This window comes from Mytilus trossulus, chromosome 2 (assembly GCF_036588685.1).
Source record: "Mytilus trossulus isolate FHL-02 chromosome 2, PNRI_Mtr1.1.1.hap1, whole genome shotgun sequence".
Taxonomy (NCBI): Eukaryota; Metazoa; Mollusca; class Bivalvia; order Mytilida; family Mytilidae; genus Mytilus; species Mytilus trossulus.
Window position 1 is genome coordinate 11,832,720 of NC_086374.1, and position 23,996 is coordinate 11,856,715.

Sequence of the window (23,996 nt, forward strand, 5' to 3'; positions counted from 1 at the left end):
GTTTTAATGTTTGTACTTTATACCCAATGTCAAGCTTATAGAATGAAGGTTTAGCGAAAAAGTGAGAGAAAAAAATTATGGACATACTTATGGCCTGACGAACAATGCCAACTAAGTCCCCATAGCAATCTAATTTGTGTTAACACTAAAAACAAATCAAGAGCAATACACAAAACACATTATGTTATATCTATAAACAAATCAAGAGCAATACACAAAACACATTATGTTATATCTATAAACAAATCAAGAGCAATACACAAAACACATTATGTTATATCTATAAACAAATCAAGAGCAATACACAAAACACATTATGTTATATCTATAAACAAATCAAGAGCAATACACAAAACACATTATGTTATATCTATAAACAAATCAAGAGCAATACACAAAACACATTATGTTATATCTATAAACAAATCAAGAGCAATACACAAAACACATTATGTTATATCTATAAACAAATCAAGAGCAATACACAAAACACATTATGTTATATCTATAAACAAATCAAGAGCAATACACAAAACACATTATGTTATATCTACACAAATCAAGAGCGATACACAAAGCACATTATGTTATATCTACCTATCTATTTCTTCTTTCAACCTTTTCTCATTCTTGGCATATTTATCAATATCTGTGTCCATTTCAGCCTTTTCTTGGTTCTTTTTTCTCTCCTAGAATTCAAATGATTCTATAATTATCAGTTATTCAAATAAAAATTGTCCAAGGGAAAAACATCATATTGGACATGCTTGTAGGTATAATATGATATACTGTGAGGGACATCATCCTACATACATGTAAGTAATAATACTTTTATACTACAGCACCAACATACTCAAAGTGAGTTTGGCTAACTAATTAAAACCTGTTGACCCTATATCATTTTGAAATAAGAAATTGGGATCAAAACTTTATACCATGCACATAAATAATATAAATCTTTGTCAAACAGGGAGTAGAATATCAAAGGAACATGACAGCCATTTGTTTTCCTGTTCTGAATTGTTTTACATTTGTCATTTCAGGGTTTTTTATAGTTGGATATGCTGTCAGGGCTTTGTTCATTGTTGAAGGCTGTATAATGAACTAGTTGTTAATTTCTGGTAAATTGGCAATCATCCCACTTCTTTTCATTTTTAAATGTAAACCTGTCACATAATACCAGAAGTTACAACTTCTTGTTGCTAACAAAACTGTGATCATAACTTTTGTTCTGGCATGCTTTTTTGTAATAAGTTAAGAAATAGAATATTGAGTTTCATACAGAAATTGGTGTTTCTTTATTCTTATTTTTTGAATATTTTGGTTTTTTTAAGAAATGCATTGAAAATATTTGGTCATATACTTTAAAAAAAAAACCTTAAATAAATCTAGTAATCTTTTGTCTTACTGGTAATTCAAATATTACTAACCTTAGCAAGCTGTTCCTCTAACAATTTCTTTTGATCCTGGAGTAACTTGACTTTGTCTTTCTCTGCTGACTGTTGAGCTATTGACTCTCTCTGAGCATTAGCCTCTGCCTGTAATGCATTTTATCAAAAGTGGAACATATCTCTTACTACCTCAAATTTGCCCACTTGAACTAAATGTTTAAATAAAATTTTCATTTTCCTTTGCAGATATGTTTATATTATTTTACAGTTTATCAGTAAAGCTCCTTGATGACCCCTCTGGTATGAAAAATGAGGTACTGTCACTTAAAACCACAAAAGTTTTATTATCACAAGATATGCATTTAATGCAAAATTTTAAAGCAAGGAATGCAAAAACCTATGGAAACAATGATTATGGACAAAAAAGATTGAAATTTGCTTTATACAAGACTACTTAAAGATCAATCTATTTCTATTCAGAGGTACATGTATTTAAAGGTATTATTCTGTATTATCTTCAATCTCATTGCAATGTTCCTATTCAAAGAGGGGGTTTATAACTAAATGGCAAAGTATTTAACATTGAAAAATATCTCATCTTACATTTATAAAATACCATTTCAATTATACAATTCTTAATGATAACTGCTGTTAGAGGTTACTGAGAAAGAATCGTAACTTATAGATTGTTGCCAGGAAAAGTCAAAAGCTATATAACTATGCTATATTTTCTTAGTCTACTTTTAAATGTTGGAAGACTGTACATTGCCCTATATAAAAGGTAGTTGTCTAAATGACATTCAAACCCATGTATCTTTTTTGAATGACAATCCCCATGTATCTGTCAAAAAATAACTTGTGACAGACAAAACAAATAGCCTACCTCTTCCTGAGCTTTCTGTAATTTCTGTTGGAACATTCTCTCCATCTCTGCTCTCTGTTTATCCATCTAAAAATATAAGGTCAAATTATTTTAAATATGATCACTGATTTGTAGTATCAAAACTTAAATCAAATTCTTTACTAATGATGTCAGTAAAAACTTTTTACATATCCTTTTGTTGTATAGTGATTTTACCTCACTTATTGTGAGAGTAATTTTATCCTGGACAATACTTGTTACTAATTATCTTTCAAAAGAAGACTCTATTTAAGATAACAGTTATATAAGTTGGATTTCTGCACAGTGTTGCTGACTGTTTTTTTGTTGTTGTTTTTCACTTATTGCTTCCTCCAATAGGTATATTTATACATATTATACTTGTATGCAAATTTGTCTGCTGTTACTTACAAAAGTTCCCGCAATATTTCCATCACCATTGAAGAATTTCATGTCATTTTGTAAATGTAATTGTTCATTTCTATTTTATCTAATAGTTGTATCATAGGCATTTAACCCATATTACTTTATATTTATAAATACACTAAAACAACTTCCTCTAGAAAACGAAAAGCATAAGAATGTCTAAGAATATAAACACTGAATGATTCTTGAATAGAATAAGCAGCAAAACCTTAAGTGCCTGCTATAAGTATCATAATGGCTTCATAATGGCTCATGAACATTGGCAATCATTACACATCTCCTTTTTTTATTAGAAAAAAAAAATGAAAGGCATTTAACTTGTTCAAATGTTGCAAGTTTGTAAATTCTATAGAATTGGTATGATTGTAAATTTTTAAACAGTTAAATTCCAAAATCTTTTGATTTACATATAAAATATCATTAAAACTGAAGAGAGTGTGTCTTGATTGAACCATACATTATGTAAAACATGAGTACTAATGATTTTTTAGAAATTGATTTGTCATGAGATGTACTCAGATGAACACTTTCTATTGCTAAAAGTTAATAATAAATTGTCTATCATAAATGAACTAGGTGTAATATACGAATATACAAGTTCCCCATTTATCATGCAAGATGAATATATAATGAGTGAAGTAATGCTATGAAATGTACAGAGAGATGTTAATATATACACTGCAATATCACTGTAGATTAATTCTAGGTTCACACCCATGCATATCATGCCATCACAATATCAAACAGAATGTAACAGTGCAGATTTTTCTAGGATCAACCCAGTGAATCATCTAACTGCTTAAATAATATTTGGGCAAAATGTATGACCTTGTTTTAATATGGCCAACTAGTCCCAGTCTGACTGTTATTTTTATAATGATTTGAATTTTTCCCAAAACAAATATAACCATGTTCCTATTAAAAGAACTTTCAAGATATATCTGATAAGCTTAAACAACTCAAGTTCTGTGACTAAAGATGAGACATAAATTGCCATATTCCTGAATAATAACAGGAGGCTCCCAAGGGACAGACACATAAAGTATGTGGTGGAGTACATAATGTTTGCTGATGGATCTATACCCAAATTAAAATTTGAAGACAAGACATTGTAAGAGTGACAGCAAACTTGGTTTTTAATAATTCATTTGTGTCCTGGCATATTTCAATATCACAAGGACCATAAGTCCTGAATTGTGAAAGTGAAAATGATTAATATCAAACTTGATCTCTATTTCATCAGTAACAATATGTTAAAATTTGAAAAGCTTTAGTTGAACAGTTTATCAGTTAATGCATGAACACAACTGGAAACACCATTTATAATTCTCACAAGAACCATTACTCCTGAACAGTAAATCTGAAAATCATCAATATCCACCTTGACCTCCATTTTCAATTTTTGTCTGACATCAGTAACACCATATCAAAATTTGAAAGCTTTAGTTGCACGGTTAAAGAGTGAATGCAAAGACACTGTTTGGCAGCCCCCCATCCACTGTAATTAACCATTGTTTCCTTTCAAATATATAGTTTACTATATCCCCTAAGGAACAATCAGGTAGAGTTTGGTTATATTTGGCCCTGTATTTCAGAGAAGATTTTTTTAAAGTTTACAACAATGTGAGACTACGGCAGACACCAAGTGAAAGCAAAAGCTCATGTTGTCTTAATTACAAGGTGAGCAAAAGATGTTATATTCTTTCATAAAACCATACACAAGTGAACAGTCCCCTTTCACATCAACAACACAAACATGCCAAATACTACCCATCATGCAATTCTCCTTACTTTACTTTATTTTTCCAATACAGCATTTTCCATTTAATGGCTAAATGCAGTACATATTTTGCAAACTTTATTCAAAATGTTAAAAAAAATATGATACCCTTAAACAAACAAAGATTACAAAAAAAGCCTGCATTGTCATATTAACTTTATTTAAGGCTTTTAAGCTGTAAATGCTATGAACCATGCAAGGATCAATGCCACCTTTTCTTGATAAAGTGTTTTTGTGCATCATCCAAATATTGAAGAATCTTACTTTTGTAAACTGTCGAATATCTTTAAATGTCTGTTTTGAAATTCAAAATGACAAATAAATATTGAATGTTCACTCTTACATAAAATAGAAATGTGCAAACTTTGTTTCTAAATATAACTACACCTAAATACTGAAAAAAATATAAATATTATGTCACTTCTACCCTTTATCTATGGGAGATATAATTTCAAAGAATCAACCCCTAATATATGCAAGAAAGCACTGATATCATCCCCAATGTACTACTTGCTAGTAAGCTGAAGGCATAGTTTCCTGATTTTTCAATTGGCTGTAAATTATGTTTAAGATTTATGAGTATCATTAGGTACACACATTAATGACTTTTCTTCTTGAACATGTTGAAAGAAGATTAATAATGATTTAAAACTTACAAAATTTCCATCAAATCCAAGAAATGAAATTATTGTTTTGCTATATTCTCCAGAGACAAGACATATCCCTTGAAGGTGAGACCTCACTTTCAGACAATACGTAACATTGTGTGGGGGACTCAACTGGGAAAGGGGCCAATGTAATGTTAGAGAGTTTACTGTTAGAAGTTAGAAGCTCTGCACAAGAATACAGTTATATACTGATTAGGCATGCAATATAAAAGGGGGAGGCATTTCACTTACTCCATCAGTCTGAAATAATTAATAATTAAAAATTATTCATATAGTAATGTTAATGTTAAGGGAACATCTCAAAATGTTTTTCAAAAATGAACTCTTTATACAGCATAAAAGAAGCTTATTGCTTTTAAAAGTGAATACAAAAGAAATCAAGAAATCAAACTTAAAATCATGCAAATCCTTTTTACTTCAGAAATAAAATTTAACTTGCATATCATATTCAATTGCCAAAAATGTAATGTTATCCAGAATATCATATTAACTTTTTGAGATGACACCTAGTAAATTAAGTAAGTCAGTAAGTTAATTTTATTACAAGTTGACATATATGTATATAATATTAAACAGAGACAACTTGAGCTCTGATTAGCTCTTTAACTGGCTATAAAGTATATAAAAATAAAGCACTCTTATATCATACATTCTACAATTAAACAGGACAGAATTGTACCATACTTTCATAGTTCAACCATGTATATAGTGGAATAACTATGTTTTAATATCATTTAAACATTCACTACCTCACCTTCATAGCAATACACAGACTACTGAATGTAAGAAGTTTTTTCATTTATACATTTATACATTTATCTTTTTTACCCTTATTCTGTAATGATTGCAATACCAAAATGTTGGACACCAAAACTTTATGAAGATTTATCTCCTGAAGATCTAAGTTATAGAAACTGATTAATTTATGGCTAACAAATGTGTCATTCTTTCATACTATTTCATTGAGAAAAACATAGCAGACAGAAAAACTATTATCATTTTGGCAATCCAGGAAATACTACCTACATGTACTAAGAACCATACATTAAATCCTTACCATGTTAACTAACATGTCTACCCCGGTGGGGTTACAACACTCAATATTAGAAGCTGTGATTACAAAGTTAGTCACAAACTTAAAACTAGGTAAGTAGCTTTCAACTGGTGTTAGTTACTTTGGTTATGGTCAGTTATGATGGAACAGATCTAAAGATCTCATTCTTAAAGCATTGTATTGACATCAGAACTAAGGGATTGTATACCAATACATCTATTCACACAATGTTATTTTCAAGCTTCAGGGCCCTTTACTAAAAATACAACAATTCTGTTAAGAAGGAATAAAAAAAACCCAACATATTAGTGCACTTCAGCATTTTCAAAAGCACACATTTATAAGTTTCCCTCTTAGTTTTAATGATAATATTAATCTATCTACAAAATTATTTATGTTGTATGCATGTCCTTTTTTTTAAAAAGAAAATATCATCTTAAAAGCCACCCAAGGTCTGTAGAACCAGTTGGTCCTTTTTATGATTCTGAAAAAAAATCTTTGATGTTACTTAGCAAACCAAGGCTGTTAGTTTTTCTCGTCCAGGCATTTTATAGCCAACTACACCATATGGATTTTTCTCATTGTTGAAGGCTGCATGAATACCTATAATTGCTTACATCCTCTCTTTTTGATATTTGGTGGGATGCCCCATACCTTATTTTGGATAGAGTTTCAGATTCCTGTCAATGAACTTGTCATTTAAAAGTGTAAAACCTAACAAATGGACCTCTTTTTATTTCAAAGGTTGTTTTCTCTTAGGTCACGATCTCAATGAAATCAAGAGTGACATTAAACTTTACCAAAAATAATTTAAGTTTAACCATTGATAGAAAAAAATTTAAGTTTGACCATTGATAGAAATAATTTAAGTTTGACCATTGATAGAAATAATTTAAGTTTGACCGTGATAGAAATCATTTAAGTTTGACCATTGATAGAAATAATTTAAGTTTGACCATTGATAGAAATACTTTGCATTGCATCAAACGGTTAAGCTTTCTCCAAAATCAAACATTCATAAATTACCATATCTCTGCTCTATAGAAAATAATTTTATGTTTCTTATTTGATATGGAAATGCTACTTTTTCCTTAGAATATTGAATCATTACCTTTTATTAAATCATCTAATAAAATATTTTGTACATTGCCTTGATAGAAACAGTCCTTCATTAACCATGTTTAATTATTTTTTTTATTTATATGGCAGATTTTTTTTTGTAAGGGACATAATTCATCAACAAACTAAAGTTAATGCCAGAAATAACTATGATTATTAACTTGTTGTCAGTTCAAAACAATTCCTATATTTCACTCAGTCTACTTTAATATGACAAATGCTTAGAACTTTTCTAATTTCTATGCCTGATGAAGTTGTTCTTGTCAGATATTTATTCAATAATTGTAGAAAAGGAAGACCATTTTTTCACTTTAAAAAAATGTATTTTATCAAACTGTTAATCATTCTTCAAAACCAAACATTCATAAATTACCAGTTCTCTGCTCTATAGAAATAATAAAATAGGTCAACATTTTTTCTCTTTACATGTTTTTTTCCAAATGCAGTTGTAACATTTCTTCTAAAGTATTTTGTTCTTCTTGTAACATTAAAGTTATATTTATTATCAATTCATTTCAGTTAAATTGATTTCACCTTTTAAAAGATAAAAAAGAGTGTTAAAAAATTAAGAGTATCGTTTAGTTTACAGTTTCATTAGTTCAACTAAGGGACATAATCCATTGACAAACACGACTATGACAATGTTAGAATTCACAAAACAAATATTTACCAGCTCTCTGCTCTAGATGACAAAAAACAAAATTTATGAAATAATCATTTGTTTATCAATCAGCAGGGTGATCTCAGTCAAAGAGTAGTACACCTAGTACATTGTATTATTACACATCTAAAACTACTCAAATATTGACCCATATGATTAGTACCTGTTTGTATGAAATTTGTTTAAAAATAGTGCTCTCTTTTGCTTTTTTTATACTTACAAAACAGAATATATATAAAATCTATCTTAGGTATAATAATAATATTGATATAACTGTTGTGATAAAATAATAATATTCATATTGATATAATTGGTGTAATAACATACTCATACATGTATGTGGCTGATAAGTAACATAACTGTCAGACATAAGATATATACCTACCAGTTTCTCAGAAGAGGCTTTCTCATTCTCTGCTGCCTTCTTGGTATTTTCAAGGTCTTTGTTAATCTAAAATTCAGTCAAAATATATTAGTTCAATGTGAAGTTTTAACTAAAAGTTGACCATGTATCTTTCAGCTGAAATCTGTGTCAAATGTTCAGAATGATTACTCTACAAAACAAAATGAAGACATTCTCCTCAAATTTGGTAGTAATTGGCACATGTCATAGATTAAAATATATAAATCATGGTTTGACCTTAATATGACTAATTTCTTGTAGGTTGAATCAGTCAAAGCAATGTATTTTCATAGAAGTTCCCTTGTTCAACTTTTCAATGTTGACATTCTTATCTTTTCAACTTTGGGCATGTGTAACCAATCTTTAGCTAAAGGTCAAGCTAGGGATACATGGATTGGGTTAACTGAGATTGAATTATTGACTTGCAAGTGAATTTGTTTGACCAAATTGTACCAAACTTTCTGCTAATTATGAAATTGTATTTACCGGTAATTTTTTTACTTTAACAACTGGTTGAAACAAATGAAGTCTCATTTTATCATTTTCTTTAAATGGTAGCTAATCTCTTTTTTTATAGAATGGAATACCAATCTATTTTTGTCATTTTAAAACCCTACACCTCATACAAAAAACAAACAGATAATTTGGGATTTTTTCTATAAATTTAGTATATTTCTAAGATAGATTACATGATAATACTTGATACAAAAAGGGGAAATAATCATTCACTAAACATAACCAGTAAAACTAGTAGCACTTGGTTAAGTTAACTATTATAAACATATTCTATAAATAACCTATTTAAAAAAGAAAAATATTTAAAGAATGAATATAAAACTCTAAATATAAAAAGAGATAAAGCCATATTCCAATATTGAAAGTACCATATTAAATCTATGAAATTTATAAAATAAACCCCTTCTGGACTAAATATTTAGTTTTGATTAGACAGATTTATAAACATTAAATAGAAAAGTAACTTTGATATATGAGTTCAGGACTGGGTTTATAATGGAAGTGGTTATATAAGCTTCACTAATATCAAGTTATAACTGAATTTGTTTCCCTACAATTTACCTTCCTTCTCTGGTGTAAAAGCTTAACAGAAGAAATAATATATTACAAATAAAGTTCCATCAAATATATTCTACTACATGTATCTATATGACTTATCTAAGTATAACAAATCATAAAATTACACACATTTCTAGAAAAAATGTCAACTTTTGCATTATACTCCCAAGATTGCACTGTGGAAAGAACAAGTGAAACTGCGAGCTACTGCTCACTGATGATACCCCCGCCGCAAGTGGATAATATTAGTAGTGTAAAAATGTGCAAGTGTTCAGTAAACAGGAAGTTGTCGAGTGATGAATCTGAAAACGCATCACACGGTATAGCTGACTTATATAAACTCTGAAACCAAATTTCAGAAATCCTTGTATTGTAGTTCCTGAGAAAAATGTGACGAAAATTTTCAACTTGGCTATCATGTGTAAAATCATACAAGTGTTCGGTAAACAAAAAGCTGTCAAGTGATCAATCTGAAAACACATCACACAGTATAGCTGACTTAGATAAACCCTGAAACCAAATTTCAGAAATCCTTGTATTGTCGTTCCTGGGAAAAATGTGACAAAAGTTTCATGGGACGGAATGACTGACTGACGGACGGACTGACAGACAGAGGTAAAACAGTATACCCCCCCTTTTTTAAAGCGGGGGTATAACAGGGGTATAATTATCTCTGTTTCATTTATTGTTATAAACTCTACATTCATCTGTAGACCTTGGTTTTTTTTTATATTCATGAAAAGAGTCTTACTTAAAGAGATGCTAGTTTTAATATATCTAAAATGATAGTAGGTCTGAGAAAACTTTGTGTTCTGATTGTACTAGAATTACTTATATGTCCTATTTTATACTGTTACCTTGTCAAACTTCATTTTTTCTTGGTCCAGCTCCTGATTCAATGTTTCTATTTGTTGATCTGAAATATTCAAAATTATATACCTATATGGAGTTATTTTCTTTCAGAACGTCAGGTCATTCTTTTTCAGAATCTACCAGGACGATACCATGTTTCAATGGTATATGCTCCAAGGCATAAAATAATGACCTGTGTAAGGTCATTATTTTCCTTGATAAACATGCAATCTATGATTTACTTCAAAATTTTATTCGTCTAATAGTTTTTTGTTGCCGATTTGGAAATTTATTTTCTAAAGTTCAACCGATGATAGATGTAAAAGAAACCGTCATTGTAGACCCGCAATTTAATTTTAGAAACAAATAACGTGAAGTAACTGAATAGGCGATTGCTTGATGTCCAGTGGCAAATATTTCATGCATGTTCTGAACGATACACACTGAATAGGAAAGTATACTGTGATCTACGTGTATTTATATTCGTCTTTGTGTCAGTTCGTAACTTTTTAAAATTTATGTATACCTTTTACTCTATCAAATGATCAACTAATAAAATAATCTTATATTCTATTGAATAACAATAACGTAACTAACGAAAAGTGCGGAGGGTATATAATTTTATCCTGATTATCTTTTAATAAAATGTATTGCTATTCAAAAGAAAATCTTTCTGAATTTTTCATACTATTTAACCATTATGGTTAAATATATAATAACTTTTCCGCGATAGAAATGACAAATGTAACGAATCGAAAAAAAACATACCCTCCCCCTTTTCCATAAGCTAAGTGATACAATAAATAACTTACAATGTGTCTTGTATTTGTCATTCACCGTTATCAGATTGTAACAATACATTTGTGTCTTACTTCATGCAGTTAGAGTAATATTTTTATTGTGTATGGATAACAATTTTTAAAAGGTTTATATCTAAATTATTTAGTGAGTTTTATTTCACATTTTAAATGAGCCGCAGGGCGTATTAAAATCTGAACGCGTTAGAAAGGAATATCCCACTTTAGTATTGTCGGTAAAAAAAGATACTAAATATTACAAATCTGTATAAAAATAATATTTTTTGACGGTATATAAGTCAGATAATGCATATTTTAAGGTTTTTCTTGTCGTAGAACACACCCCGGGGAGTCAGGATTGTTCAAAGAAAGACCTCCCTCCGGTCGGTCTTTCATTTGATCAATCCTGAAAACCCTTGGTGTGTTCTACGACAAGAAAAACCTTAAAATATGCATTATCTATAACTAAAAATAAAATGTTATTACAGTAAAACTAATTATAATTGTTATTATCTTTATCATTTCCTCATATCTGATAATGATATAAAGATTACATACTTATATTTATAACGCATTTCTAGTGGAGCAAATTTTAATCCTGGTAGTGGTATCTATCATGAGTGTATATTATAAGTTACTCTGACTTTTCCTTAACTTGATGAACAACTTAGAAATTCTTTTACTGGATTGCTGTCTTGTAATGTAAAAGGGATTTAGATAGATGAATATTTAATTAGTTGTTATCATCAAATTTTTATCAGTTTAAATTAGTTTTAAACTAGCTGTCAGTAACTATGTGTTACTAGTTTTGCTCATTGCTGAAGGTTGTACAGTGACCTAAAGTTGTTGACCTCTAAGTCATTTGATCTCTGTTGGAGAGTTTTCTAATTGGCATTCATACCACATCGTTTTACTGATATGTATACCCCACATAGACTTTTATTTAAATCATTGCTATACTCCAAATTACTATTCATATTACCTAACTTCTTATTTTCATCATCTTTGTTATCTACTTGGTCCTGTAGATTATTGACCTTGACATTAAGATCTTCGACCTCTACCCTCAAGTCCTCTAACTCTTGGTTAAATTGTGGTGATGGAGTTCTCATAGACACAGACTCAATCTGTAAAATACAATCAATAAAATTCAGGAGAAATCAACAGAGGCTAGCCCACTTATTGCAAATAATGGCTTACAAGGAGGACCCCTCTTTTTCACAATCTTGGATCCACACCTGATCAATATAAACATACAAAACATTAACTTCTTTTTTTTTACTTACTAGTTTACAATGAAGAAAAATGTGATTAATTTCTCAAATGTCTTTTACTTTTTCTTTAAATCAATCATATTTTTGAAGAAGGAAATCAATTTTATGTTAAAAAAATTATAACATAGTATGTTATAAGTTATTTGGGATTTTTTTCTTTGATTAAATGAAAATTTTTACTAGGAAAAATAAACGCCTTTAAATCAGCACTAAAACATTTCTACTTTTGTATTGTAAAATTCTGCAACATATCATCTGAAAACAATGGTATAAAACATTCATAAGAGACAAGAATATTGGTAGTTAAATAAGATTGCTACAAACATACAAATCTTCACTGCAATTAAAATAATATATATAACCAAGTGTCACAATCCACTTCACAACTTGAAAGCAGTATGATACCAACAGACAGAGACAATGAATGAATGGCTGATTTATAATCAACGTTTACTTTACTCACTCGTCATATTCTAGAGGAAATTTCAATTACATGGCAAAAACTTTTTTTATCATTAAACAATATTTATTCAAATGAAACTGATAACAAGTAAATACACAAATAACCAATGGTAAAACGATGAATGACAGCCAACACAGATCACTTTATCCTGAAATAAATAATTTGTCATCTGAGGTTTCATTCTATTGTTCACTATAAGAAGATCCAAAAATATTTAATTCTGTAAGTATTTTACTTTACAGACAGAACTCAAACAATATAAAGTAAACTTTCTAATCAAATTAATATGTGTTGTAACTGAATTTCTTGCCCTTGATCTCTGTGTGGTAAATTAAAATTTTCATGTCATTGAAGAAAATTAAGGTATCAACCACATTTCATTTATCCAAATTGAATTATGAAACATGATGATGACAGTTCCAATGTTTTATAACACTCAGTAAACGTATATTTAACACATACAAGTTTTAAATAAAATGAAACCTCTTGCTGATATATTAGTAAGAAATTCCCTCGACCAGCTGACTACCTTAGTTTCTGGAGTTACAGCTTTAGGAAAAGATTTTTCTCTCTGAAATCACAACCCCATGTAATTAGTTCTACACTACTTCAAATACAGTCAATCAAATTGTACCATTGAAACACAAATGGTGAAATATCAACTAGTCCAACAATCAGAAAAAAGTCCATACAGAACTTATAATGTCAGGATATATGTCACACCTTTAAATGTTACTAAATATGGTTGTTTATCTTTCTTTCTTCACTATAACCATACAAATTTGCTATCTATGTTTTCTCCATGAATTTTAATCAATTTGATAATTTACAAAAAAGAACAGAAAATGTAAATATAAAACTAGCTTCATAACAATGAATGTGTGTGTCAATTTTTATAACTGTTTGTTTTATTTATAATTGCTGATTTGACAAAACACTCATTCTGAAGGAACATGGAAAACATCACAATATTATTAGTAATAGCAGGGACGTATATAGTCTATATAAGTCCTTGGTAATAGAAATCCCAGAAAAACACAAACATGTACCATATCAACACACAAGCACACACGTTTACCGGTATTACCAAATTGACATATGCTGTTCAAACTAAATCATCACTTGCTGTATGTATAAGTGCATAGTGTTGGAAATAAAAATAGAATGCACTCCTCAATATATAAGAATCAACAATAGACAGTGTTAAATGATCTTAATCATAATGTTATAACCCAGTTTTAATAAACAACACACTGTGTCACTTGAATTCCCTCAAACACAGAATCATTAAAGTATTGCATAGAAAACCAATAACCCAATTATTTCCTGATTCCTGTGGTAGAGAGCAAAAATTCCATAACCAGATATAGAACTTTCTGTCAAGCACCTTTATACCTGCACAGCACAAGGTTAGTCACGACACACATCTTACCGCTGGTTCTGGGGGTGGTGGGGGCTTGGATTTTTTAGGTTTCTTTGCCTCCTTAGGAGGTGGAGGTGGTGGGAGGTTAGGCGGTGGTGCCAGTGGTGATTTAGATTTTTGTGAAATCTAAAATAAAAGTAACATTAATTAAATTGTGAATCAAAACATGTAACACAAAATGTGATTTGAACATGGGAATCACTGTAACATGTGAAGCAAACGTGAAATTATGTAGAAATGTGAATCAAATGTTAAGATGATGAAAAAATAAGTGAAACAGTAGATTTTAACATTTATGATTTAAACAGATTCAGTTTAAAAGTTATCAATCTTAAAAATTTCACTTAGTATTATCACTTAAATTTGACAAAAAAGGTGAAACTAATTACATAATTTCATAACGATCACCATAACTTCCATATAGATATTTCTTTATTTCAAAGCAATTTTCAAATTCAAAAACTGAATTATTCATATGATAGTGTAATATAAACATTTCCCTATCAAAACCTAGGTTAACTTATTAAAAAAAAGACAACTTTCATTTAGCAGCTGGTTTCAAACCTAGAAAACTTTTGTTGTTAAAACAGCCCCACTAATGTTATGGTGATATAACATTTACAGATGATAAAGTAAACAAGGGTTGTAATTGGAGATTTGTAGGACCTGATGTATAATAAAATGAAAATAATACCAGAAGTACATGTTCTTATAAAAAACAAACCTCTGAAATATGGGCAGACTTATTGTTTTTTACTTTCTTCATCTGATTAGGGCTACAAATTAATCAGTTTGTCCACAAATATCTAAGTTAATCATAAGAAATACTAAATCTTAGACCAAAAATATTTTTCTATAATAATATAATGCTAAAGGGAAGAAAATCCACCAAATAAATTTTCTACATTATTTTATTCAAACCTCAAATAATTCCTTTAGACAGAAAGTATTAACCGACTGCAATGAAAAAATTTATATTGACATCAATTTGGACTGTATGCTGATTCTTATTATAAACGGTGATAAAAACAGTACTTTCTTCATTAATAAGTATATTATAAACTGCACTGTACAGTACCTCCAAGGATATAACCTATAAGTACTAGTGTCCCCATCATATATAAGTATTTTATACAGAATACCATGATGTGAACCTGTATTTAAATGTTTAATATATAAAATAAAAATAAAATATAATATAACAATGTCATTATCCAGAATACCAGTAAGAAATGAAAGAAGCTTCAACTTGACCACAAACATACCAAAACAAACCATTTGAAATTCTGAACTCCTTTAGAGTTTAGAGCACATGGTACAAATTTTATAATAAAAAGTCTGAATGTGGATTATTTAAAAGATGAGAAAATATGTTTTATACTTGAAGTAAGAATGTAACATTTCAATCTAAAGTTTCTTTATCTACTGTATACATCATTAAGGACATGCAAAGTACTCCCAACTTGGAAGATAACTTTTAAAGTTAGATATTCATTCTACATTTATTCAGTGTTATGGTATAGGGTTTGTTGAGAATTAACTATAGAAACTTCTGTCATGTTAACATTATTTGAACCTTAAATATTTAATGAGTAGTATTTTGGGTGATAACAAAAAGAAATACAGTGTACAATTTTGTTATTCAAAATCAGCATTATTAAAAAATACAAGTTTTTATTGAATAATATGTATCACATTGTTGTAAAGATATTTCGACAGAAGTTTCTACGATTTTGACAGGTTATACAGGTCTTGTATAATGATGATAATAATACAATGTATAAGATGTTGGTTAAAGTCAGATGATTAGGGGATACATGATGGATTAGACGAGAAACACTTCTGTTAGAATTCCAGACACAAATAATTTACCGGAGACTGAATTGAGGCTGGTGAATTGTTTGATGGCCTTTCTGACGGTGATGCAGACTAAAATAAAATGTCAAGGTCAAATAATAAACAGTATCTGTGCAGTGTATTCAATAATAAATTATACACTCAATAAATATAATATCCTGAAACAGACAGGCAAATACACACATATTAGAATCTTGCAAGTACTAAACATTAAATCAAAAATCTACATATAAAAAGTGATATTATAAAGCTTAAAAATAGACTCAGAAAAAAATTTAAAAGAAATTGGCTCATTAGAGATAGAACACAGATTGTTCACATACATCTATCAGATTTATCAATACAGCAGAACTATCAGTCATTCAATTCTTATCATTTCATTCAAAACCATACAAAAAAATCCTATATTAAAAAATTTTTGCAGCAGCCAAGATCAAACTCTAGACAAAGTTATTTACAAGGTCATAATAAAGCAATGTACAATTTCTATGTAATATTAAGGAAAAAACTTTGTTTCTCTGAATCAATGTTTCAAAAGTCCCAAGAGATTTTAGATACTTAATTCTTACTTCTTATAAAAATCATGTAATTATTTGCTGATATCTAATTTAATCCTTTTTTTTTAAATAACATTTAAAACATTTACAAATAGCAGGCTTAACACCAGCCATGACAGAGAACACACCAGCATTCATTATCAATCAAATGGAAATGAAGAATTATTCTAAAACAAGTATGTCTGAAAGTGTATGCGTATATCACAATGTTACAAGGTAGATTGTGTTAAAGTTACCATTAATCATATTGAAAGCAGACAGTAAGCTTTTTAAAATCTGACATTACATAAACAAATCTTAGTTTCTAAATAGAGAAACTTACAAAAAGAAGACAATATTAGCTGTTTAATTATGAAAAAAACTTTGAAGATGTATGACTAATTAATGAGTCAGAGTTGTGCCTAGGTTTCAAGACAGATTAACAATTTCATAAATTTAATATTGTTTCAGGAAAGCTTCTCTCAAATAATTTAATTAAACCTAATACTTGTTTATTATTGTGGAAACCCGTTTTCATGAATTGAGGAAAAATTGCTTCCATGGAAAACTGATATTGTTGTTTTTACCCAAGTCTGCTCAATAGCCTATAGAAAATTTGATATCCCAAGAATTTTTATGAATTGATAATAACAAGTATCTACAGACTGACACATTAATATGCTTGCACCTTGAGCACAACAATGACTTAGAGAGTACTGGAGTTGTATCTATACCTCTATCACCTTACGGTCGGCCTCTACATTCTGATCAAGCATGAAATATATATAAACCCTTTCTCATTCTACATCTTAATAACATTATTTTATATCACAAATGGTTTAAACTGATCAAAGACAAGCAATTTTTATAAGGTCTGTTTTAAGAAATTTTCTAGCAGAAAACAAAAACCTACTACCACATAGGATTTAATAGTCAAACAAAAAAAGAGTTCTTCAATTAAGTATTTTCCGATATTAAACTGCAAGCTGATTGAAATTCTGCCTGTACGTTTTGGCCAAGGAGCATTTTAAGTTATCATTATTTTGGATAACCAAGAATTTTTATCATTTAGTTTATATTCTCCAGCCCCTACTCCCTAATACATGTTTTTTTTTATTATATCAATTCATTTAATTAATATCATTTCTTATACAGACTAAAAGATAAGTTACATTTCATTTGCTAACTGACAAAAAAAAATTGGTATTACGACATTTAACTGCAATGCTTTGAGACATTCTCGCTAAACATCTGACTTCTATAAAGCTGTATAGTACGTATCTATGGGAAGCCCTAACTACCTACAGTACTATATAGAATACCTACACTTTCTAGGTCCATTTTACTCTGTTGATGTGCAGACAGCTGCATCTTTAACATTGCTATAACATTCTGATTCTGTTGTATTGTTTGTTGTAATTCTCTGTATTTTTCATCCAGTAGATACTGGTCCCCTGCCTGCTTCTGCTTCTCTTTCTGCATCTTGTTTTCTAAATTTTTCTATGCAATCAAAAAATAGTTCAATATAAAGACAAATATGTATTAAGGTGGTACCTAACACTACAGGGAGATAACTCTGTAAAATCAGCTAAACGTTTTAATTACGTTGCGTTGTTAAGGGAATATTAAGCTTCTCAATGATCAAAATTACTGTCTGTCAAACTGCTATGTAACCAGTGTAATTTTTCTGATAAAATGGTTGGTTCAAATTTTTTGAAACTTTTATATTTTTGTCAAAGGATCGAAGTAAATACTTTGTCCAAATTTTGTGAAAATTAAACGAGCCAAATTAATTTTAGTGAAAGTGTTTGGTACCACCTTAAATATAAATGCACCAAAACAAAAGTTAAAATGACCAAAGATGTACAGATAAATAGGTTCAGAAAAAAAACAGGAAAAAATAAAGATCTCTACAGAAATCTGTAGTATACACCATAGAGGTTAACGACTTATTATAGATATGTTTATGGCATTCATTTTCATTTGTAGGGCCTATGATGTGACTTTTATATTTTTGGCAATAAAGGTTTATTCTAAAAAACAATTATAGCAATCATACAAGTCAGTATACTTACATTATACAATACTGCCAGTCTGGCAACTGCATCGGCTAACTGTTGTCTAAATGCTTTTCTTACAGTCGATACTCTCTACAAATACAACATGTACTTATTATAACAAAACTTTATTTGAATTGGAATTCTTTTTAATAAACATGTCTAAATAGAATACTTCAGACTTGAACAAAGTATACCTTTCAAAGTGACTGAAGTATCACTGGATGCCAATGCAACTGAAGAACAAGTAGTTATGGTCTATCAGATTTGCTTGTTTCTAATCTATCAGAAACTTTTAACATTAAATGTCAACAGTGCGAAAGGAGACCAAAAACAGTTCTTTTTTCTATCTAGCTATATATACATATAGCTACTTGTCACAGATAGATAAAAACTCACTGGTCACTTAACTTCTTTGTTGTTGGTATTTATGCTTTATACTTTTTGTTTAGTATACTTACATCTTCATGAATTCTTTCTAATTCTGCTACTTTTTCATTAATTCTACAATACCTGTTAAAAAAAAAAAATAACATTAATTTGTTTTTATTTTATGATGTTACGAAACAAACAAGAGAAAGATCTTGCACCCAGTACTTTACATTATAGGAACCATCCTATTTTAATTGTTTGGAGAGGTCTTAAAGTACTATTAAAAGATATAAGAAGATAAGGTATGAGTGACATTGAGACAACTCTCCATCCAAGTAGCTTTGTATTTATTAATTGATGAATGTTATGAGATAATTGAACTTTTCTACATCTGTTGTCAGTTATGAGAAACAGGATTACTTGTGCATGTGTATAGATATGCAGAATTATGTTAATAAGTGTTGTCTCTTATGAGGTTTAGTGACCCCTATAACATGTATATACATATTTGTCAATGAGATCCATATTACTGAGAATGTTATAAATACCAAGCTATGAATTTGAAAAATATTGAGCTCTCTTCATATAAAAATCCTGTTTTCATAAATCTTAGACTGTGTTTGTAAAAAGAATTGTTTTCCTACAAAAAGTAATTTTATCCTATTACAGCCAAATTGCTCACTCCTTTTACAACTTAAAATCCTAAATATTTTTTAGTTTAGTTCCACTAGTCCTGACTATGCAGGAAATGATTGCCACTGTTAATTTAAGAGGGCTTGTGGGTATAAATTGATTTTTTTTTTAAATATAGGATTTCGCTATTTTTGTCTATAAAATTGAGAATGGAAATGGGGAATGTGTCAAAGAGACAACAACGACCAAAGAAAAAAAGCAACAGCAGAAGGTCACCAACAGGTCTTCAATGTAGCGAGAAATTCCCGCACCCTATAAATGAACTTTACTTTTATTTTATCAGAAAAGCAAAATAAACTAGAGGTTCTAAAGAGCCTGTGTCGCTCACCTTGGTCTAAGTGAATATTACACAAAGGACGCAGATGAATTCATGACAAAATTGTGTTTTAGTGATGGTGATGTGTTTGTACATCTTACTTTACTGAACATTCTTGCTGCTTACAATTATCTCTATCTATAATGAACTTGGCCAAGTAGTTTCACTGGGAAATGTTAGTAAAAATTTACAAATTTTATAACAATCGTTAAAAATTGAATATAAAGGACAACAACTCCTTAGGGGGTCAATTGACTATTTTGGTCATGTTGACTTATTTTAAGGTCTTACTTTGCTGAACATTATTGCTGTTTACATTTTATCCTTATCTATAATCATGATAATAATATTCATGACATTGATAACCAAAAACAGCAAAATTTCCTCAAAATTACCAATTCAGGGGCAGCAGCCCAACAATGGGTTGTCCGATTCATCTGAAAATTTGTGGGCAGATAGATCTTGACCTGATAACAATTAAACCTCTGTCAGATTTGCTCTAAATACTTTGGTTTTTGAGTTATAAGCCAAAAACTGCATTTTACCCTACGTTCTATTTTTAGCCGTGGCGGCCATCTTGGTTGGATGGCCGGGTCATCAGACACATTTTTCAAACTAGATACCCCAATGATAATGGTGGCCAAGTTTGGATTAATTTGGCCCAGTAGTTTCAGAGGAGAAGATTTTTGTAAAAGATTACTAAGACATGTAAGATTTACAAAATATGGTTAAAATTGACTATAAAGGGCAATAACACCTAAAGGGGTCAACTGACCATTTCTGTCGTGTTGACTTATTTGTAAATCTTACTTTGCTGAACATTAATGCTGTTTGCAGTTTATCTCTATCTATAATAATATTCAAGATAATAACCAAAAACAGCAAAATTTACTTAAAATTACCAATTCAGGGGCAGCAACCCAACAACTGGTTGTCCGATTCATCTGAAAATTTCAGGGCAGATAGAACTTGACCTGATAAACAATTTTAGCCCATGTCAGATTTGCTCTAAATGCTTTGGTTTTTGAGTTATAAGCCAAAAACTGCATTTTACCCCTATGTTCTATTTTTAGCCGTGGTGGCCATCTTGGTTGGTTGACCGGGTCACCGGACACATTTTTTAAACTACATACCCCAATGATGATTCTGGCCAAGTTTGGTTAAATTTGGCCCAGTAGTTTCAGAGGAGAAGATTTTTGTAAAAGCTAACGACGGACGACGACGGACTCCAAGTGATGAGAAAAGTAGGGTCACCGTTCATTTGAGCTCACAATCTGCCTTTCGTAAGATGCATGCATATTTGTTATGACACTTTTCTGTTGAACTAATTGGAAAAATATAGGTAATTATTACTGAACACCTAGTATATATATTTGTTTAGGGGCCAGCTGAAGGGCGTCTCCAGGTGCAGGAATTTCTCGCTGCATAAAAGACCTGTTGGTGACCTTCTGCTGTTGTCTGTTCTATGTTCGTATTGTTGTCTCTTTGACACATTTCCATTCTCAATTTTAATATCAAGTAAGAAAAGAACTAAATTACAGAAATCACCGAAATTTTACAAATGTTTAGTTGAAGTACAGCTAATTTGAAAATAATAATACAAATATAGGTCACCTATGAATTAAAAAAGAAATTTCAATTTTAATGCAAAAAAATGTAATTTTTGCACCAAAGGCAGATGATTTGGAGCTTTTTCAATGATGTAAACATTTTTTAAGTCACCTGGGGTCAAAACAAATCATTTTTTTTTGTGTTGACTCTTCAACCATATCATAATGTTACAATTGATAGTGTAATAAATAGAATTTATAATGAATAAAAAATGCTTAAACATTTCTGAAATTTTTGTACCCTCAAGCCTCCTTCAGCATTCTAATATATTTGTATCCTTCAAAATTAAAGTATTAAAAATTAATTGTAGTTTTTTTTTAATTATTTTGTCTTATTTTTTCTATGTATATCTTTTAACTTGAAATGTAGTGGTGTAATTTTCTGTGATAGATATACATACAGTTCTGTAGCCTTTTCCTGAACTTTAGCTTCATAATCAGCCTGCATCACACTTTTTGTTAGATTAATGTCCCGTTTCATTTTATGTACATCCTGAAAAAATTATACTTTTACCCACTGTGAGATAGCTATAGGCTTTGTAAAATTTATTAAGATACTGGAAAAACCTCTTTCATTACTTCAAATAAATGAAGGTGATGTGAGGCATGTCATGAAAAGTTGTAACACAGCTATTCAAAGACAAATCAATACACCGTCTTCTGAAAACAGTATATGTCTGCTACATTACCAGGAGTCCAGAAAAGTTGTGAACAAGAAATTTGATATCATGCAAACTGGGACAGAATTAAACATTGACTCATTGGACAGGTGTTTATACAATATGTAAGGCTCTCAAAGCCTTATTAATTTACTTTAAGCATTTTTGTCATTCATGTATCTATTAACTTATACTGGGAGTTGAAAAGAGCGAAGTCAAACTAACCTTTAGTAGAAGTTGTAAGACTTCTGTCATATCTATTAACTTATACTGGGAGTTGAGAAGAGCGAAGTCAAACTAACCTTTAGTAGAAGTTGTAAAACTTCTGTCATATCTATTAACTTATACTGGGAGTTGAAAAGAGCGAAGTCAAACTAACCTTTAGTAGAAGTTGTAAAACTTCTGTCATATCTATTAACTTATACTGGGAGTTGAAAAGAGCGAAGTCAATCTAACCTTTAGTAGAAGTTGTAAAACTTCTGTCATATCTATTAACTTATACTGGGAGTTGAGAAGAGCGAAGTCAACCTAACCTTTAGTAGAAGTTGTAAAACTTCTGTCATATCTATTAACTTATACTGGGAGTTGAGAAGAGCGAAGTCAAACTAACCTTTAGTAGTAGTTGTAAAACTTCTGTCATATCTATAAACTTATACTGGGAGTTGAGAAGAGCGAAGTCAAACTAACCTTTAGTAGTAGTTGTAAAACTTCTGTCATATCTATTAACTTATACTGGGAGTTGAGAAGAGCGAAGTCAAACTAACCTTTAGTAGTAGTTGTAAAACTTCTGTCATATCTATTAACTTATACTGGGAGTTGAGAAGAGCGAAGTCAAACTAACCTTTAGTAGTAGTTGTAAAACTTCTGTCATATCTATAAACTTATACTGGGAGTTGAGAAGAGCGAAGTCAAACTAACCTTTAGTAGTAGTTGTAAAACTTCTGTCATATCCTTCAGTTCTACAACTTCTGTGACATCCGTCTGAGAACATCTGTCCAGTGTAAAGAAACCAACCTTGTGATGGTCTGCCAGAGAAGGCCTGAAATTATACAAACTTAATTACATGTAAATAGGTTTGCTGACACTAAAGCCTTCCTCTAACCTGAAACAGTGGTCTTACAGAACACCATACAAATTAGTTTAAAAGGGCTCAACTCATCAGATAAATACAAAGCAAATTTTAGCCCTAACAATAACACAAAACACACAAAATACAGATATAAGAGACTACAGAATGTAGGATCGCTAAGTCTCCCTTTTTCGACTAAAGTTGAAGGCTCAACAAAAAATCACTGATAGAATTTCATATCAATAAAAAGTCTGTTTTGTGTTTTATACAAATAGACAGATTTTGTTTTAAAGAATAGATAAACTGTTGAAACAGAGACACAAGATGCATATAAACCTTATACAGTACATGTATATCTAGTGGATGCCAGCTGACATTCAAATTTTACATCTGCACAGGTTAATTTTTCTTTACTCTTAGAAATTTTTGAGGTGTACATACGGCCAAATTTGTCCATTTGTTATGATGAACATTATTTTGACAAATGTTTTCCTTCATTCATCATGCTGGGAACCCCATCCCTATCTCCATACGATATACACCTTATCACTATTTGGAAGTC

At 30.1% G+C, this 23,996-nt stretch overlaps 1 protein-coding gene across 9 annotated transcripts in view; it reads right to left on the reverse strand.

The window, feature by feature from the left end:
* Window positions 1-23,996, reverse strand: part of LOC134706496 (uncharacterized protein C10orf67, mitochondrial-like) — a 32,502-nt gene that overhangs the window by 7,522 nt on the left and 984 nt on the right. For 2 of the 9 annotated variants that reach the window (XM_063565484.1, XM_063565487.1), the window contains exons 2-16: window positions 23,284-23,404; window positions 22,108-22,199; window positions 19,177-19,228; window positions 18,734-18,808; window positions 17,985-18,158; window positions 16,138-16,194; window positions 14,275-14,391; window positions 13,372-13,413; window positions 12,088-12,232; window positions 10,314-10,372; window positions 8,365-8,430; window positions 4,742-4,771; window positions 2,275-2,340; window positions 1,431-1,538; window positions 598-689 (exon numbers count right to left, since the gene is read on the reverse strand). In XM_063565484.1, coding sequence (XP_063421554.1) covers window positions 598-689; window positions 1,431-1,538; window positions 2,275-2,340; window positions 4,742-4,771; window positions 8,365-8,430; window positions 10,314-10,372; window positions 12,088-12,232; window positions 13,372-13,413; window positions 14,275-14,391; window positions 16,138-16,194; window positions 17,985-18,158; window positions 18,734-18,808; window positions 19,177-19,228; window positions 22,108-22,199; window positions 23,284-23,404 — 1,296 coding nt within the window. Of the gene's footprint in view, window positions 1-597; window positions 690-1,430; window positions 1,539-2,274; window positions 2,341-4,741; window positions 4,772-8,364; window positions 8,431-10,313; window positions 10,373-12,087; window positions 12,233-13,371; window positions 13,414-14,274; window positions 14,392-16,137; window positions 16,195-17,392; window positions 17,423-17,984; window positions 18,159-18,733; window positions 18,809-19,176; window positions 19,229-22,107; window positions 22,200-22,975; window positions 23,022-23,283; window positions 23,405-23,996 lie in introns of those variants that run through there. The other 7 variants (XM_063565488.1, XM_063565491.1, XM_063565493.1 and 4 more) reach the window with 6 other exon arrangements.